The sequence below is a fragment of the Hibiscus syriacus genome, unplaced genomic scaffold (genome assembly GCF_006381635.1).
Source record: "Hibiscus syriacus cultivar Baekdansim isolate YM2019G1 unplaced genomic scaffold, ASM638163v2 tig00000764_pilon, whole genome shotgun sequence".
NCBI classification, from domain to species: domain Eukaryota; kingdom Viridiplantae; phylum Streptophyta; class Magnoliopsida; order Malvales; family Malvaceae; genus Hibiscus; species Hibiscus syriacus.
In genome coordinates, this window is record NW_024061820.1 from 648763 (window position 1) to 666819 (window position 18057).

General features: G+C 38.5%; 5 protein-coding genes across 5 annotated transcripts; 2 read left to right on the top strand and 3 right to left on the bottom strand.

Annotated features, from left to right (window-relative positions):
* The first annotated feature begins 97 nt into the window (after positions 1-97).
* On the top strand, positions 98-2158 carry LOC120215505 (pentatricopeptide repeat-containing protein At2g45350, chloroplastic-like). The gene has a single exon (XM_039213178.1). It carries the CDS (start codon positions 200-202, stop codon positions 2114-2116), a length of 1917 nt encoding a protein of 638 aa, XP_039069109.1. The 5' UTR covers positions 98-199; the 3' UTR covers positions 2117-2158.
* A 1371-nt stretch (positions 2159-3529) lies between these two features.
* Positions 3530-5277, bottom strand: LOC120215522 (UDP-glucuronate 4-epimerase 3-like). The gene is made up of 2 exons (XM_039213192.1): positions 3747-5277; positions 3530-3678 (listed from the first exon to the last, which is right to left on the bottom strand). The coding sequence occupies exon 1, from the start codon at positions 5076-5078 to the stop codon at positions 3765-3767; it is 1314 nt and encodes a 437-aa protein (XP_039069123.1). The 5' UTR covers positions 5079-5277; the 3' UTR covers positions 3530-3678; positions 3747-3764.
* Positions 5278-9581: 4304 nt separating this feature from the next.
* LOC120215534 (protein GRAVITROPIC IN THE LIGHT 1-like) lies at positions 9582-12407 on the top strand. The gene is made up of 3 exons (XM_039213197.1): positions 9582-9731; positions 10213-10269; positions 10726-12407. Exon 3 carries the CDS (start codon positions 10792-10794, stop codon positions 12043-12045), a length of 1254 nt encoding a protein of 417 aa, XP_039069128.1. The 5' UTR covers positions 9582-9731; positions 10213-10269; positions 10726-10791; the 3' UTR covers positions 12046-12407.
* Positions 12408-12917: 510 nt separating this feature from the next.
* Positions 12918-14871, bottom strand: LOC120215544 (plasmodesmata-located protein 8). Its single transcript, XM_039213204.1, has 3 exons — positions 14041-14871; positions 13164-13271; positions 12918-13058 (listed from the first exon to the last, which is right to left on the bottom strand). Exons 1-3 carry the CDS (start codon positions 14780-14782, stop codon positions 13054-13056), a joined length of 855 nt encoding a protein of 284 aa, XP_039069135.1. The 5' UTR covers positions 14783-14871; the 3' UTR covers positions 12918-13053.
* A 1406-nt stretch (positions 14872-16277) lies between these two features.
* On the bottom strand, positions 16278-17285 carry LOC120214362 (auxin-responsive protein SAUR36-like). Its single transcript, XM_039212277.1, has one exon. The coding sequence runs from the start codon at positions 16935-16937 to the stop codon at positions 16410-16412; it is 528 nt and encodes a 175-aa protein (XP_039068208.1). The 5' UTR covers positions 16938-17285; the 3' UTR covers positions 16278-16409.
* Between the last annotated feature and the right edge of the window lie 772 nt (positions 17286-18057).

An 18057-nucleotide genomic window follows, 5' to 3' on the forward strand; every position in this document is an offset into this window, starting at 1 on the left:
GACGCCGGCTAATACTCAAATCGACTCCATTGCTGGATGACAACGACACACATGCATTTTGGCCGTTGAAAACCGTTAAAAAGATGATAATATCTGAAGTTTTATTTTTTTTCCAAATAATATCTAAAGATGATAATATCCAAAAAGCCTGGGGACACAAGTTCCATTGTAGAATCTAAAACCCAGAAAGCAGAGTTCAATGCTTATCTGTGCGAATCTAAACCAGCCTTGGAACTCGCCGCTGCCAACTGTACTTCTTCTCCAGAAATGCAAGTCTTCAAACGACGTGAACCAAATCCACGCCCGTTTGATAACAACCGGTTTCATCAGAAACCGAATTATCACCACCAAAATCGTCCTCGCTTTCTCCCCTTCACCGTTCACTCCTTTAGTCGATTTTGCTCGCTTTGTCTTCTTCAAGCACATTGCTTTTCGCTCGCCTGAACACCACGGGGAAGACCCTTTTCTTTGGAACGCTGTGATAAAGTCGTATTCTCACGGGCGTGACGCGCGGCAAGCTTTTGTCATTCTCCGTTTGATGCTTGAAAACGGGGTTCCTTTGGATAAATTCTCGTTGTCTTTGGTGCTTAAAGCTTGTTCTCGATTGGGTTTAGTGAAGAAAGGAATGCAGGTTCATGGCTTGCTGAGGAAGCTGGATTTTGGGTCTGATTTATTTTTGCAGAATAGTTTGATTTCTTTGTATGTACGCTGTGGGTTTATTGGATATGCGCGTCAGTTGTTTGATAGAATGTCTACACGGGACTCTGTTTCATATAATTCGATGATTGATGGGTATATTAAAAGGGGAGTGATTGATTCAGCAAGAGAGTTGTTTGACTCTATGCCACTTGGGGATAAGAACTTGATAACTTGGAATTCCATGATTAGTGGTTACACGCAGTTGAAAAATGGGATGGATTTGGCTTTGGAATTGTTTGACAAAATGCCTGATAGGGACTTGATTTCTTGGAACTCAATGATTAATGGGTTTGTAAAGTGTGGAAATATGGAAGATGCCCAGGATTTGTTTGATAAGATGCCGAAACGAGATGTCGTCAGTTGGGCTGATATGATCAACGGATATGCTAAAATAGGTAAGATTGATCTAGCTAGGTCTTTGTTTAATGAAATGCCAGAAAGAGATGTTGTTGTGTGTAATGCCATGATGGCTGGTTATGTCCAAAATGGATATTGTGCGGAAGCTTTGGAAATATTCTATCATTTGCAAAGGGATGGTCATTTGCAACCTGATAGTACCACATTGTTGATTGCTCTTTCAGCAATTGCACAGTTAGGGCTTATTGACAAAGGGTTGGCACTAAATCACTATCTAAAGCAAAAGAAGTTCTCTATGGGTGGAAGACTTGGGGTTGCCCTAATTGACATGTATTCGAAATGTGGGAGCATAAAGAATGCCGCGTCGGTTTTCGAGGGTACCGAATTCAAGACTGTCGATCATTGGAATGCTATGATTGGTGGGTTAGCCATTCATGGCATGGGTGAATTGGCTTTCAATTTGCTCATGGATATGGAAAGGCTATCTGTAGAGCCTGACGATATCACATATATTGGGGTGCTGAATGCTTGTGGCCATGCTGGCTTGGTCAAGGAAGGTCTGATTTGCTTTGATATCATGAGAAGAGTTCACAAAGTGGTACCGAAACTGCAACACTATGGATGCGTGGTCAACATCCTAGGCCGGGCGGGGCTGGTAAACGAAGCAAGAAAGTTTATCGAGGAAATGCCTATCAAAGCTAACGATGTGATTTGGAGGAGTTTGCTAAGTGCCTGCAAAAACCATGACAACATCAATGTTGCAGAACCAGCAGCTAAGCGGTTAATCACACTGGACTCTTGTAATTCGAGTTCTTATGTACTTTTATCCAACATGTATGCTGGCCTGGGTATGTGGAATTCTGTTAGTAGGGTTAGGTTGATGATGAAAGAAAGAGATCTGAAGAAAATTCCCGGTTGTAGCTGGATTGAACTAGAGGGAACTGTTCATGAGTTCTTTGTTCAAGATAAGTCCCATCCCCAAGTTATGGAGATCTATTCTTTGTTGGATAGTTTTTCAGCATCCAATTCAAGAGTCGCACCTTGTATGCTACTGAATTAGTGTAACATAATTTTCAATTACTTATTCAATAACATATTGATAGCATTTTTCGTTCTGTCCACAATTCTAGTACTATTACTCCATTTCGACACTAAAATTTCCAGCAACTAATAAACAAGAATCAGTGGCTATTAAGGATTCCAAATTCAGAAATTTTAAAAAACAAAATATTGAAACATAAGTAAAAGCAATGTCAAACTTCTTTCTTGAGCTGTTTTACTACATTAATTGTGACAGGCTTAACTTCATGAAGCAATTTCGAGCAGATCATAACATTGCATCAGATTGTATCGCAGACAACGAGGATAACATCGACTCCACATTGTATTTGTTGAAGCATCTGGTTCAAATACTGATCCGAATGCAAAAATAGCGTCATCGTTCTGACTAAACATAAACGAGCTATCTCTATGGATGAAAAGCAAATGCACAAAAAGTTTTAGTTTTCCAGATGAGAACATCTTAGATCAAATCTAACACTTCATGAAATACTGAGAAATTCTTTAAACATCTCCTTCAAGTACACTGCTCAAAGAAAGAACCCATCAGTATTTCATATTCTCCTTTCGATGAACAAATCCATGTAACTTCATTATAGGCGACATAAATTCTGCTCACGTCATATAAGAAAAGATTTTTCAACCACAGAAGACTGGTAAAGGCACCACTTTACATGAAAATGCAAAAGCTGTAATAAATTACATCAAAAGATGACTTCAAGCGGATGCTTCTAAAGATAAGGATCTTTTAGTTGTACATGGACCAGACCAAGAAGGAATAAAGCTAGTCGACTACGATTGCCTAGCATCACACTATTTGTTCACGTGAACGATTCTTCGATCATGGACCATGCCAGATAGCACTACTTAAAGAGTGTATACAGCTCAAAAAATCATAAAGCGGGTAACAACAGAATGGCTATTCCAAAAGTTCAACAGCCGATAGACACAACTTGTTCAAACCATAAATAGTTGTCAATTCTTAAACAGCAACTCAATGAAACATATTCCAGAAACCGTATCATATTTATTCATTTATAGGAGCAATTCCTCTATGCTTTTATCGGTGTCAAAGTCGGGAAAAATACCCTATCTAAAAAGCAAAAGAGCATAGCAAGACATCAACAACAGCACATTACTTTTACAAAAGTGCAATAGAGATTGACTTATAATTATTATAGTAAGTGTATTTCCTTTTCTTCTTTTACTGTGATGGGGGGGGGGGAGCGGGGGATTTGCAAACATTAAAAGAAAAGATCTTCAAACGCGACCAAAGGAAAGAAAGATCATATTATCCAGTTCTATTTTATTGGAATTGCATGCCAATGATACATTTCCAACGATCAGCTTATGCTCTATACATGAATTCTAAATGCCAAAACTACAACAATTACATTCCATGGCACAGAAAAATGAAGAAAAAAAAGATTTTCCAGTGTTCTTTGATACAACGTGTGACTGGCCAGCAAACAATGTTCAGTTATCGCAAAACTTCTTCCATGTAGGACACAGTGTCCTCCCTTATAGGCCATCACTAAAGATGTATGAAACAACGATAATTGCCTAATGAACAGAGAAATGTTAAAAACAATGATATGAATGGTAATGAACAAGAATTTGGAGGATCCTACCACAATTCAAAGAATGAATCAGCTAGCAGCCTTCTCTACGCCGGAATAGTAGCTGAGATACCACCTGACAAATTTCTTCAAACCAGTCTGCAAATCAGTTGAGGGCTTATACCCAAGCTCCCTCCGAGCCAAGCTAATATTGGCATGAGTAAACTGAACATCCCCGTTTCGTGGCAACTTCATAATTTCCATCTTAGCATTAACTTTCAAAAGCCTTTCCAAGATACTAACAAGATCCGAAACAGGCACTGGCGAAGTATTCCCCAAATTATATACCCTCAATTGAGCCGGACCCTTCTTCTTCCCTCCACTACCAGTACTCTTCTCAGCAGTATCCAGCGCTGCCAAACACACTTTCACAATATCGTCAATGTAGGTAAAATCCCGAGCCACCGTACCATGATTAGCCGCTTCGAATATCGGTATGGACTTCCCCTTCAAGATATCCCTAGTGAAAAAGAAATAAGCCATATCCGGCCTTCCCCACGGACCATAAACCGTGAAAAACCTCAAGCCAGTTAAAGAAAGACCATATATATGATTATAAGTATGTGCAATCTCTTCACCAGCTTTCTTAGTAGCAGCATATAAACTAGCAGGCTGATCAGTCCTATCTTTCTCAGAAAATGGAACTTTGGTATTAAGACCGTAAACCGAACTCGAGGAAGCCCACACGATCGCAGGCTGTGGATTGGCTGACTTACATACTTCTAGTAAACTAACAAGACCAGCAATATTGCTATGCACGTAAGAGCTAGGATTTTCCATTGCATACCTGACCCCAGCTTGAGCAGCCAAATGCATAACGTGGCTAAATGCAACGACCTCGAAAAGCTTTTTTAAAAGGGCAGAATCATTGATATCTCCTTCAACAATGAAAACTCCACTTCGTTCCAGAAGCGCTTGCCGAGCTCTTTTCAGTGAAGGGTCATAATAGTCATTGAAATTATCAAGTCCAAGAACACCATCGCCGCGCCTTTTCAAAGCAGCCGACACGTGGGTACCGACGAAACCAGCAGCTCCGGTGACCAAAACGGAGATGCCATTGCGGGAACGGGCACGCGCGGAGGAACGAACCCTTTTCTCCCAAGCGGGCCCGCCCCAGTTATACGTACGAAGCGAGCGCCGAGAGGGATCTTGCGGGAGAGAATTGGACGAAGGAGATCGGAAGAAGAAGATCAAGATCAGGCCCAAGAAGATAAATGACCAAAATGCGAGCTTTGCAAGAGAGGAATGCCACCTCAGCCTGTTGTGAACGAAGGGTGATTTTTCCATCTTGAATTTCCCCGGCGTCGATGGAATGTTGTCAAGATGAGACATTTGTTTTGACATCTCTAAGGTTATGTGGAGCAAAAAAAGAAGACGTTGAAATTGGATATATTTACCTACTTGTCTATTTTATCAGGATTTGGAGTAATAGTTATCTCAGCTTCGGTGGTGGCGGAGGAAAAGGAAGTTGCTCTTCTCTTTGGGGTGGTGGACCTCTCCCGTGGTAGCTCTGTTTTATATTGTGATGAAAATGGAGCCTTTGAAGGGAAAATGGTCGGCCTGTTTGTTGTTCAGTTTAGTTTCCCTTCCAATGGCTCTAAAAATAAAACAGAGAGATCAATTAAGATATGATTTTTTTTCCAATTAAAATTACATGATTGATTCAATTAACTAGGTTAAAAATAGCAACTTTCAACATCTTCTTGTTCATCTTCTTTTGTTAAGAGAAAACAATTAATTCAAAGAGATGGACGTATTAAACTAATAAAACAGAAAAGTAATCAAACTTTCTCTGGAATTTTCTTTAGAAATCTTAGATTTTAATCTATTTTAAGCTAAGCTAGAATCATGTGGGATTGTAGATAGCAATCCACATTGTTAAATTCTCAAGAAACAAGTACTACGCTAAACAAAGCTTTGCTTTTACTTCATTTGCAAACTCGTCAAAATTAAACAAGAGTGAGCTTCAAGGTTAATTATACACCAAACTCAGACCAACAGAGTTCTTATACAACATTGCCCCTCACCTTATCATCTTCAAATTCTAATTTCATGGATTATCAAATAAGACCCAAATTTTGTTGAGAAATAAACGAGTAACGAGTAATTTCCCTATAACCAGATTAGTAAGAATGCGAAATAAAAGCGGAAAATAATATCCGAAATTGATAACGGAGTTCAGCCAATTTTGTTTACGTCTCTGGACTGCTGCAGATCTTTTACTAAAGAGAGAAAATTTACAGGTGTTTACAAAACACTCACAAGAAAACTCTCTAAACTCTTTAGTATGGGAGGAATAAATGATTTGGGATGGTTTTGAAGCTAAATGAGATAAGGTATTTATAGTTGAAGCTTAGGGATTAATCTTATAAATATCCTAAAAATGCAATGACTAAAGTTGCAATATTCTCATTTTCATTTTCATTTTCATTTTCAACAAAAACAACACCGAAATCGGTGCATTAATTCCCAGCCAAAATTGTTGAAAGTTTCTTGCTTATGCTTAACTTTTCAATAATCTCCCACTTGAAGACTAATTTTAATTTGTCTTCACACCTCGACCGATGCAGTAATATTTGTGGTCTTGTTACTATAGAATACCAACTGAAGCTGAACACAACTTCAGTTTGTCTGTAGTCACCGTCCTGTAAACCCACTTGTTATTGGGCAGTTTCTCCGTGGTTGCCCTGTCCCTCAACGTCTTGGCTCCCTTCGACTCTTGTCCACTAGTCTTTGAAGGATTTTTCTTCACTTGAACATCCTCGGCAAGCCCTTGTTTCGACCCTTCTCTTAAGATGGTTTCTGAAGCCATGTTCTCTACACGAACATGCTCAGCAAACTCTTTGGACACAGACAACTCTTCTTGCACTTGGCTTCTACTCGCATTGGCAGTAACAAACCGTACTGAGCCAAGTCTCAACACCTCTTCGATCCTGGGTTCGTCCACTTTTCTGAACAACTCGATCCTGGGCTCATCCATCACCTTGGATGACTCGACTCCCCTCGGGTAATCTTGCAACGCTTCTGGCATCTTAAGTTTGCGCCCCCTCGTTTGCTCGACTCTTACTCTCGGCTTAGCATCTTTGACACTTGAACTTGTGCCAAGACTGCACACATCTTCCCCAGACTTACCATCCGGTTCATCATTGAGTGGACTTTCTCTGCCACTCGAGGAACAATATTCCTCATCCTCTAACTTGTCTTCCTTATGGATTCGCTTGCCACTACCCTCGGCTTTCGGCTTTGTTTTGGAAGTCTTGTTTTTCTTGACTCCAAATTCTTTGATGGACTCGGAGGTTTTCAAGGCTTTAGACAACTCCTTGAATTCCCTTCGCTCCAACACTTTCTTCGCCCATGGCTTTAATCCGAACATGAAGGTGAAGAATCCATCTTCTTCAATCAAACTCGGGACTTTGAGCATGAGTCTTCTGAATCGACTCACATACTCCTTAAGTGTCCCTTTATGCCTGAGACGCCTCAACTTGAACCATGTCTCCATCCTGGCATACTGTGAGCAGACTTGCTCACTTTGCACCCTCGGCTTGACGACTTTATCTCTTACTATCGCATCGGGTCTCTTCTTGTGCTCGACTGCTTTGACACCTGCAGTCTCGCCACGTTTTCTTCCGGGTTCGGCTGCTTCAACATCAACAGCCTTACCTCGTCTCGATCCTTACTTGGTCGTATTGATCCCATCAATCGGACCAAGTCTTTTTCCTGGCTTGGTAGTTTAACACTTGCGACCGCGCCAATTCCCGCTACTTCTCCTTCTTCCATTCTATTCATGATGGTTGTAAGGTGACGCTTCTCGGGACATCCTCTAATCAAATGAGGACCATCACAGAAGTAGCACTTCAATTTTTCCTTGCTCACCTTCTTCTTCGCCCCGGACTTAGACTTGTCATTCTTTCCCGATGGCATTCCTTAGCTACGAACAGTCGATGGCTCACCTTGGCCACTCGAAGAGCTTTCTCTACCATCTCCCTGCTGCACCCTTTCCCGGTCTCCCCCACTACTATTGTCACTATCTCTGGGCATGGGCCTGGACGACACATCTCTACTTGGCTTGTCACCTGCAAGCTCAGTCAACTTTCCGACTACAACTATGGCCTCTGAAAGTCTCTGGGCATCACATTGCTCTCCCCCTAGCATCGCCCCTGGTCTAAGTCCTTCCAAGAAGGTCTTGAGTGTATCACATTCACTCATTGCTCCCTTGCATATGAGCAACTCCCTCTTGATCTCATCAACTTCGTTTCTCAAAGCCATCGCTCTCACTCGAATCTGGCTTCCTTTGGATCGTTTCTGACAATTTATTGCGAACCACCTTGTATTAGAACACCTCTGTCGACAAATTCGTATCACCGACAAAATTTCACTATTCACGAAATTCACTATTTACGTGAATAGTAACCTCACAAAAAAAATGACAAAATTCACAACCAAAAGCTCATGATACCAGTTGTTGGGAAATAAACGAGTAATTTTCCTATAACCAGATTAGTAAGAATGCGAAATAAAAGCGGAAAAATAATACATGAAATTGATAATGGAGTTCATCCAATTTTGCTTACGTCTCCGGACTGCTGCAGATCTTTTACTAAATAGATAAAATTTACAGGTGTTTACAAAACACTCACAACTCACAAGAAAACTCTCTAAACTCTTTAGTGTTGGGAGAAAACTAGAATGATTTGGGATGATTTTGAAGCTAAATGGGATAGAAATATTTATAGTTGAAGCTTAGGGACTAATCTTGTAAAAAAAATTAGCTGACCCTTATTCCCATATGTAATGGGGTAAGGGGGAGGTAAGATAGTAGACTACTCCCAACACCAAGTTGAGAGCAGATTCCGTAAGAGACCCCCGAATTATGAAATACCCTCCGTGAGACTCGATCCCACGACCCTAAGGTTAAGAACCTTGTGCTCTACCAACTGAGTTGGATGATCATTTCTTAGGGACTAATCTTGTAAATACCTGAAAAATATTGCAATATTCCCATTTTATTTTTAACAAAAACAGCACCGAAATCGGTGCATTAATTCCCAGCCAAAATTGTTGAAAGTTTTTTTTGCTTATGCTTGACTTTTCAACATATTTTTTCATTAATTTAACTGACATTTTGATTAGTTTTTTCATTAACAGAGGAAGATGAACATGTAGATCAATTTTGAGTGGGGGAAAAGAAAGATTCTAAACTTCAAAGTTCCACATACACCATGTGAGGATTTGGTGGAAAGGAAACATCTTTAAGTTATCCTTTCACTTTAGAGCTGGATAGTTAATGTGAGCAGGAAGTTGTAAACAAAAGTGCTTGTGTTTCAATCATTAATGGAAAATTCGTATGTCCCATGATCAACTAAAGACATCCCTGTCGCACAAGTTCCTTTACGCTGTTGTCGGCTTCGATCTAAACTGCCATTGTTCCTGAGATTCAATGAAGTGAATAGGTATTGCAGAACAGAAGCAATCCTTAATCCAGCTCTTTTCTTGCAACTGTTGTTTCATTCCTTTCCTTGGGATGAAACAGATTTTCTAAAAAGAGTATGGTTTATGAAAATAATAGGATTCGTGAGAGTGGTAGGAAGATCACCCTTTTCAATTTAAATGAACAATTTTAGTTGATAATTCTATTTGGGAGGAGGAAAGTATTGTATTGAGATTAAAATTCTTCCTTGAATGAGCTAATTAATTCTTCCTTGAAAATGAGATTAAAATTATGAACCAAACAAGCTTATCATAAAATTTGTGTTATTTATAATTCCAATATAAAGTAAAACTGCAAGATCAAATTTTGAATTCCAAGTAATAAAAAAAATACTATGATCATAGGGATTTGCTTTGTTCTGTTCTAGTGGACCGCGGGCCCGTACCAGAAAGTGGAAAACTTCAGCAACATGTTACCTATTCGAAGCTTTGCTTCTCTCTCTGAAGCCTTGTTTAATATTTATGTCCGAAAAAATATTCCCCGTCTCGTCCGGCTACATCTTCGGTCAGGTAAATTTCTTCTTCCACGCCAAATTATTCCCAAATCTAAATTACTCTCGAACCCAAGGTTTACCTGGTTCAATTTAGTCACTTTAGGTCTTACATTACTGTACAATCTTAGATTAGGGTTTTGATTGATTGCATTTTCTTTTTAAACTAAGGGTATTTTATCTTTAAGTTAAACAACGTTTTTGTTGCTGGGAATCTTGTGTACCTAAGGGTTTGCTTATTAAAAATGTGCTCTTTACCTCGTTTGTTGAACAATTCTTAGTGGGTCTCTGGTTATGTATGTTAAATCGTTCGAGAATTTTATGTTTTTCTTCGCTTTAAGTTGGTACTGGTAGTGTACCTAATCATATGGAATTCAAAATGATGAATGATGGAGCTATATTTGCTGGGGAAAAAGAAAGATTTTATTTATTTGTTGCTTTCGTTTTAATCCATCATTTTCTGGAAAGCATTTTAGTTTATTCGATACTGTTGCTTTCAGGTTGAAGGTGATTATGTTTAGTGGATATATCCTGGAGAGGGTCTGTGATCTTTTCAGATATGCTCAGGTTCTAACTCTTATGTTATACACAACTAATAGTTTGTATCACTTAGATCATTGAACAATCAAAATGCGTGCCCAATGGCCTGGATCACCATACAATTTCAACATTATTTTTGAGTTACTACTGTGTGTAAGATATAGGCTAAATGTAGGAAAGAAACTCCTTTTGTTGGGTATAATTTCCAGGTTATCATATGGCATGGAAATATTAGTCGAGTTATATTATGGGTGTACCAGAAGCTATAGTTAAACAGAGAACTTGGTGAGTTTAATGAATATAAAGATTGCTCAATATTTGTATATTTTGTTAAGTTTGAGTACTTATTCAAATCTTCATCATGGCTGGTATAATAGCGCCTGCTGAAACTCAGCTGTTTTCTGTACATGTTTTGCATCATATATGATATACATGAAAAGTTGCCTAAGGTTTAATAATGTCTGAATTCGAAGGTGTTCTGGTCGCAGTATTTTTTCTGAAAGATTCCATCTCAATTATCCCCTTGGTTGGTAAAAACTATGCAACCGACTGGGGCAAAAGATACTCATCTCCGTGATAGCAACAATCCAAAAGTCCACCCTCAACCCATGGGAGAGAGCATGAGCCAGAATCTAGAAGCTGTGGAAGCTCTCATATCCAAATTATTTACGAACATCTCCTCCCTCAAGTCAGCTTATATTCAGCTACAAACTGCCCATACTCCCTATGACCCTGAAAAGATCCAAGCTGCCGATAAACTTGTAATATCCGAGCTGAAGAATCTATCTGAACTGAAGCACTTCTACAGGGAAAAGAACCCGAAGCCAATGTGTGTTTCACCTCAAGATTCACGTTTAGCTGATGAGATCCAAGAACAGCAGAGCCTGCTGAAAACCTATGAGGTTATGGTTAAGAAATTTCAGTCTGAAATTCAGAATAAGGATTCCGAGATTCGACAGTTGCAGCCACAAATTGAAGATGCAAACCAGAAGAGAGTGAGACTGGAAAAGAATATAAAGCTTAGGGGCTTGTCTATGAAGGAATCTGAAGGTTCAGGAGAAGAAAATGGAATCTTTCCTGTGGATTTGACACCCGAGCTCTTCACATCAGCTGTTGAATCTGCTTTCAAATCCATTCATGATTTTTCTAAACCGTTAATCAACATGATGAAAGCTGCTGGCTGGGACCTTGATGCTGCCGCTGACTCAATTGAGCCCAACGTTGTTTATGCCAAGAGAGCTCACAAGAAATATGCATTTGAGTCCCACATTTGCCAGAGGATGTTCAGTGCGTTTCAGCAGGAGAATTTCGCCATTAAATTAGATAACGTTACGGTCAATAAAGCGAGCTTCTTCCAACAATATCTGGGTTTGAGGGAGATGGAACCATTGGACATGTTGGGCCAGAATCCCGATTCCTTGTTAGGGAAATTTTCCCAGAGCAAGTACCTGATGGTCGTTCATCCAAAGATAGAAGCTTCATTCTTTGGAAATCTAGATCAGCGTAATTACATAATGGGAGGTGGACATCCTAGGACTCCATTTTACCAAGCCTTTCTAAAATTGGCTAAATCAATTTGGCTTTTGCATAGGCTAGCCTACTCATTCGACCCTAATGTGAAAGTCTTTCAAGTTAAAAGGGGGAGCGAGTTCTCAGAGGTTTATATGGAAAGTGTAGAGAAGAATTTGAAAACGGATGAAACCAATGAGAAGCCCAAGGTTGGGCTGATGGTCATGCCTGGCTTTGAGATTGGTGGCAGTGCATCAAGAGCCGAGTTTATCTATCCGGAATGAAGGTTAACGAGTAAATTGCCCACACCACGCAAATCTATCTAGATTTTAACGAGTAATCCGCATACATACTAATATGGCATGCTGTTTGTCTTTGTGATTTGTTGTTATTGCTGTAGTTACACAATTGCAATAATTGTAAGTCGACATCGGAGCTCACTGTTTCTTGACAAAGTCCATTTGTCTTTGTGTGATTCAACTGTTATTTTGGGCTTTGAATTGCCTGCAGGTATGCAGCAAGACGGCCCCATGATTTGAGCATCATCTGTTTCTATGCTTTTGTTGTGCCCTTAGATTGCTGAAAGAGCAGATGCAAGGAAAATGTTGTTATGAAACGCTGTTATTCACCTCAAAAATGGTGTTTGCTCATCAATGTATCCATTTCATATTAAATAACAATTACTTGCTTCTTAGATTACAATTATCTCATTTACATAATGACAGAGAAGATGATACATGGTATCGAAGAAAGATGTTCTTCCGGATTCAGCCTACAGAAATATGCGCATTTGATTTTGAGGAGAAACCACTCAATCACGTGATCAACTAGGCTTAATCTAACCGTTTTCAGATCTTTAATGTAAATTCTTGGCTGCTTAAGAAGCACAGTTATGAATTCAAAAATATTTTTTTTTGTTAGTACACATATATTAATAATATACAAAAAAAAAATTCTTTCGATAGTTTTATCTTCAATATTAATTTAAATTACCTTTTAGAATAGTATATATTACCACTCCATCTAACATTTATTAGCTACCAAAAGTTATATTTACCTTGTGTAAACAAAGGCATGGATGTTATGTCAGCTTTGAGAAGGAATCTTCAGCTCTTTTTCGAAATTGATGAAGATTACGGCTCCATTAAAAGATTTTACAGGATACGAAGTTGCCACCATATTATTTAAAAAAATAAAAACAAAAATCCCAACATTATTCAGTTCTGAAACAAAGAATACACTTTGCGAGGCTTGAAAAAAAACCATGCACGTCTTCCCAGGGGCAGATTCATTCAGTCTGGGAAAAGAAAAAGAGAAGACCCAAAGTTATCATCTCTGCAAATGAGGTAAAAAAGAATGGACAGAAATCAATAACAAAATGAAGTAAAAGAAAGAGCTTTACGCGAAGGCTTTCGGCAAATTGAGAGAAGAACAATGAGAACGGCTAGACCTGCTAATACACCCAGTATTATTGCTACTGTTTTTCCCACATCATCTTCGTGGTGGGAATCTACACACAAAAAAGGAAGTAAAAATTAATCAAAATTGAAGTGGCAATCGGATAAGCGTGGGCAAAACTTAATCCTTTCAATATTCCGTAGCCTCAACTTGAGTAAAGTGCTTTAGGTAGGGAAATTCCGAAAGAAGACTGGAAGGTTTTCTAGTGGAATCTTTCCACTATTTGGAGTTGGGTCCCGGCTAAACCTAATATTTTATGTTTTGAATAAAATTTGAAGAAACAAGTATATAAAATTTAAAAAATGAAAATAAATTATAAATGCAATAATTTTAAACATAAAATATAAAAACATAAATTATATAGAAATTTAAAAAATTTAAATGAACAGTAGTCTGCATCAATCTCCGATTAAGTCATGGTTATACCAATATTCCCTCTACTGCTTTATTTATTCGTCAGCCAATAATGCTGCTTTTAAGGCAAACCATACGGTTCTTATTCGAATGAAAAGTAGGAGATGATGCTTTCTCTCGAATTGTGGAATTGACCCCTTTAGTGGAATATAGCACCTTTTTCATCTACCAGTACTGTAGGAATTTAATTAATCTTAAAACTGTTTTCATCTTACTCGTCAACAACACTATGTAACTATGTGATAAGTATCTGATTATATCAAAAAATGAATGACTTTATAAAAAAAATGACAAATTTAATCAATACCGTTTATTCTAAAGGTTCAAACTTTAGAAATGATATTATCTCAAACATAAATAGTAAAACGAAAACTAAAAGAAAGAGTTGTATGATATCTGATTTACACCTGGAGAGAGTTCAGCATAGTAGCCAGAAGCCCAGTATCGAGCATAACATTGCCCTAAGAACACACCAGCAGCTTCAGCCGATCCACATAAGCTCTTCAGCTCCCCCACAGCTGTTGCAAGGCACGAAGAGCAATCGGTGGCGCTCAAGTCCCCCAGACACTGAGCAAACCCTTCGACCAAACCCGACGAACTGACTTTGAATCCGATAGCCGATTCCAAGTCGTCTAAAACATCGTCTCGACGCTTGTAGAACTCGACATCATTATTCACACTTCTACTGCATTTCTTGAACTTCAGACTCGTATCGGGGACCCCCAAGAAATTAGCATGATCGTATCTCAAATAGCAGCCTTCGAGTTGTAACGAAGCACCGTTAGCGTAGGGACAAACCAAGACTATCTGATTAACGGCACTTTGCATGCACCTTGTGCAATCGGCCTTCTGCAAATCACCCCGGCACTGGTACAAGCCGTATAAGGTGGCGTCGGGCGGCGTCGAGCTTCCATTTCCAATAGCATACGTATTGTAAGAGACTTGGGAGGATGAGCTAACGACTGATGATAGAAAAGAGTTGAGGTTACCTTCGATTGGTGAGTTCGATGCGTACTTGTCTTGAGAACAACCGGCATAGATAAAGATATTAGCTTCGACAAAATAAACAAAGCAACTAAGAGAGAGCAAGAGAAAGAGAAAGGGTTTGATTGTTTCGTGGAAGGAGTGCGATTCAAGGCTACAAAACATTTTTTTTCGTTTCTCACTTGATTTTTTTCTTCTTCTACAATTTGGCTTTGTTTCCTTTTGTGCTCTGTTTTAGTGGTGCGGAAGTGAGTTTGTGATAGCTTTTCCGTCGTTTTCCTATTAAAAAAGGACCCCATTTGTTCTCCCTAGTAAAACAGCAAAAAGATCGAGGCATCATGTTTGGGCTCGTAATAAGGTTGCTGCTGCCCTATTCAGGACAAAACCAACAGCCCACTATGGTCTGAATAATACTGAATCGTGGTTGTGGTTGTGCTTATAGCCGTGACAAACGCTACGATATTATTTGTTTTTTAAAAGTAATCATATTTTTACTTTATGGATGTAGTTGCGATGTCACATTAATTTTTAAAAATTTTATGATACGATTATTAAGATGTGTTGCAATCACAATTTAATATTATATTGGTCTCGAGCAAGCTCAGGTTCACGTGCAGAACCGAAATGAAATAAGCTCGTATTTTTCTCGATAATGGAAAGAAAATGCACATTAGAAGCGGGATTAACAGGGCCGGTTTTGGGCCTGTGCGGGCTGCCCAACCGCACAGGGCCCAATTTTTGAAAGGACCTACAAAATTTTTTAAGTCTTTTGTATATATATGTATTTAGGATGTTTGGTTCAAGAATTTTCAAGTGTAAGGCCTATTTTACTATTATAGAATAGGGCCACCAAATTTTAAAATATTAGTGAACTTCTTTATATATATAATATTTTAGTTTTAAAAGGCCTATTTTACTGTTATGGCATAGGATCACCAAAATTTACAGGACGCCATTGGGGATTAATAATGGTTCTTTATATATATAATATTTTAGTTTTAAAAGGCTTATTTTACTGTTATGGCATAGGACCACCAAAATTTACAGGACGCAGGGATTAATAATGGAGCAGGATGGAGCAGGGAGCTTTATGTGCCAATTGGCACAGGGCCATTGAAGTTCCGAAGGATCCACTTTCACGCATTAAAACAAAGTTGTGGAATTTCCCCAATAATCGCCACTACCACCTTCAAGATGCTTGATAGAGACATGTATGGTGAGAATCACTGTGCCAACCTTTTTTTGCTTGGGGTTTCGTATTACAATATGTTGCAAGTGTTTTTTTTCCTTCCAAATTCTTCATAAAGAGCTTTAAGTATTATGAAACATGATGAACCTGTGAAATGTTCGGGAAGTGGACACCTGCTGCCCACTTTGAAAAACAATCTTTACAGTAGTGTGGGAAGATTTGCAATAACGGACAAGCAATGCACGATTACAATAACGAAAAAAACCAACCTATCTGAAGTTGTTCTCTTGCTCTTGTCTTATGCTAGAAACCAATTTCATTCGTGTCCCGACCTGTAATATTTATCAGCATTACTTCTATAAATAAGACTATTTTCTCGATCATAATTATTTAAAAGCTTAATCAATATTGTTATTTCTATGATTTATATTTTTGTACAAATATTAATGTTTTATAACAGTGAAAGCGAAAATCCATAATACTGAGTCTTCGAAAAAGTGAAAAAGAAAAGGTAAATAAATCTACCAAAACATTAATTCCGAAAACATCGTTATCACAATCATCGACCATAATTAATTATGGTGTTATCGAAATATTCAAATATCAACCACTTTTACCACCACCAGCTGTGGCCTTCCTATGGTAGCGCTTCCACGACATTTTCCATCCTCTGGTTCTGGCTGCGATCAGGTTCTGGACCCTCTCAAACTCCGAGAACCCGCAAGGAATTGTGATTCCACCTTGGTGGCTAAATCCATACTCCTCTTCGGCTCCTCGCAATAGCTCGCTGAACAAAGGGTGGTTAAAGTAAATAACCGGCACCAAAACTCTATGAAAATCGCCGTCCCTTTTACCGACGTAGACGGCCAACTGTCCTTTCGGAACATCCTGTTTGATCGGTTCTTGACCAATGGGAACGTAACCCGACCCGGGTTTCACCGAGCAAAGAGATTTGGCTCCTTGTTTCAAGAGGCGACACCAAGCAATAAGCTTGGAGAAAGGCTTCGAGTTGCAAAACGATACTTCTTGGGTCACCGGACGGTACCCACCCGGATTCCTAGATTTTCGTATGAACCAGCCGGAGATTTGAACCAGCCGCTTCCCGATCTTGAAGCCTCTTATCTTCCTCATGTATAAAATCAAGTAAAGAGAGGAAATAGGCCTCTGTTTATGAGTGCGTTTTCCTTTTTTTTCTGGGACAAGCTGAAGAGAATAAGCTAAAAGGATTTGGTTAGAGCGAGAAGAAGTTTATGAAAAAGGCCATGGATCGGCGATGGACATGGTAAGGCGAGAGAGAGTGAGGCAAACTTCAGAAAGAGACGTCGGTATATTAGACATTCCTGTTCCACTCTACAATAGAGTTTTTCATTCGAAACAAGATTTATGTGAATCAAGTAGCCTTCTTCTTCTTTTTCTTCTTCTTCTTCTTCTTCTTGGGTTTTGGTCCTCTGTTCAGCAACTCTGAAGAATTAAACTCAGAATCTTAGGGTGGTGTAGGTTGAGTGGAGAGAGATGAAGAAGCTAGTTTTATAAATAGAAAGTGAACAAAATAAAGGGAATTTGGAAAGGTGGTCAACGGGCACGCGTAATAAAATTAAGTATAAACTACACATTTAATACTTAAACTATTATTTTTATTCCATTTTAGTTCTAGAGTTTTTTTTTCAAAATCATGTTTAACGTTTAGTTTATGTTTCAATTTAATACCTGCCGTTAAAAAATTAATAGAACTATTGATGTGAATTTTTTTACTTTTTTCAATGATTGTATGGAATGACCGTTAAATTTTTAATGATAGGTATTAAAATGAAACCTAAATTAAATATTAAGTATGATTTGAGAAAAATAAAATTTATTTACCAAAACGGAATAAATGTAACAATTTAGACATTAAACGTATAGTTTACCCTTAAATTAAAGCGTTGAAAATGGAAAGCTTTTGGAGAATTGGAGAGGGTCATCACCGTCGGATTGACATTTTCGCGTACCCACGATGAAGGGGACTGATAAATAAAAATAAAATTTGAGCAATTCTTTATTTATTTATTAATGATACATTTTAAAATTAGATTTATGAATATTGGTCACCGGAAAATTGCTTTGTATTTTCCTTTTTTCCCTGAATAGTATACGATATATATGTTGAAATATCCTAAGTCAAATCAAATGAATATTTGAATTTTATTGTGGTTCGTAACGACTACATCTATAGACTATAGTCCATGAACTGCTGGTTGTGGAGTGCCCTCAA

Coding starts and splice junctions, on each gene's coding strand:
- LOC120215505 (XM_039213178.1), top strand. CDS start 200: ATGCTTATCTGTGCGAATCTAAACCAGCCTTGGAACTCGCCGCTGCCA.
- LOC120215522 (XM_039213192.1), bottom strand. CDS start 5,078: ATGTCAAAACAAATGTCTCATCTTGACAACATTCCATCGACGCCGGGG.
- LOC120215534 (XM_039213197.1), top strand. CDS start 10,792: ATGCAACCGACTGGGGCAAAAGATACTCATCTCCGTGATAGCAACAAT.
- LOC120215544 (XM_039213204.1), bottom strand. CDS start 14,782: ATGTTTTGTAGCCTTGAATCGCACTCCTTCCACGAAACAATCAAACCC. Junction 13,272..14,040: donor CTATGCTGAACTCTCTCCAG/GTGTAAATCAGA, acceptor TTTTGTGTGTAG/ATTCCCACCACGAAGATGAT.
- LOC120214362 (XM_039212277.1), bottom strand. CDS start 16,937: ATGAGGAAGATAAGAGGCTTCAAGATCGGGAAGCGGCTGGTTCAAATC.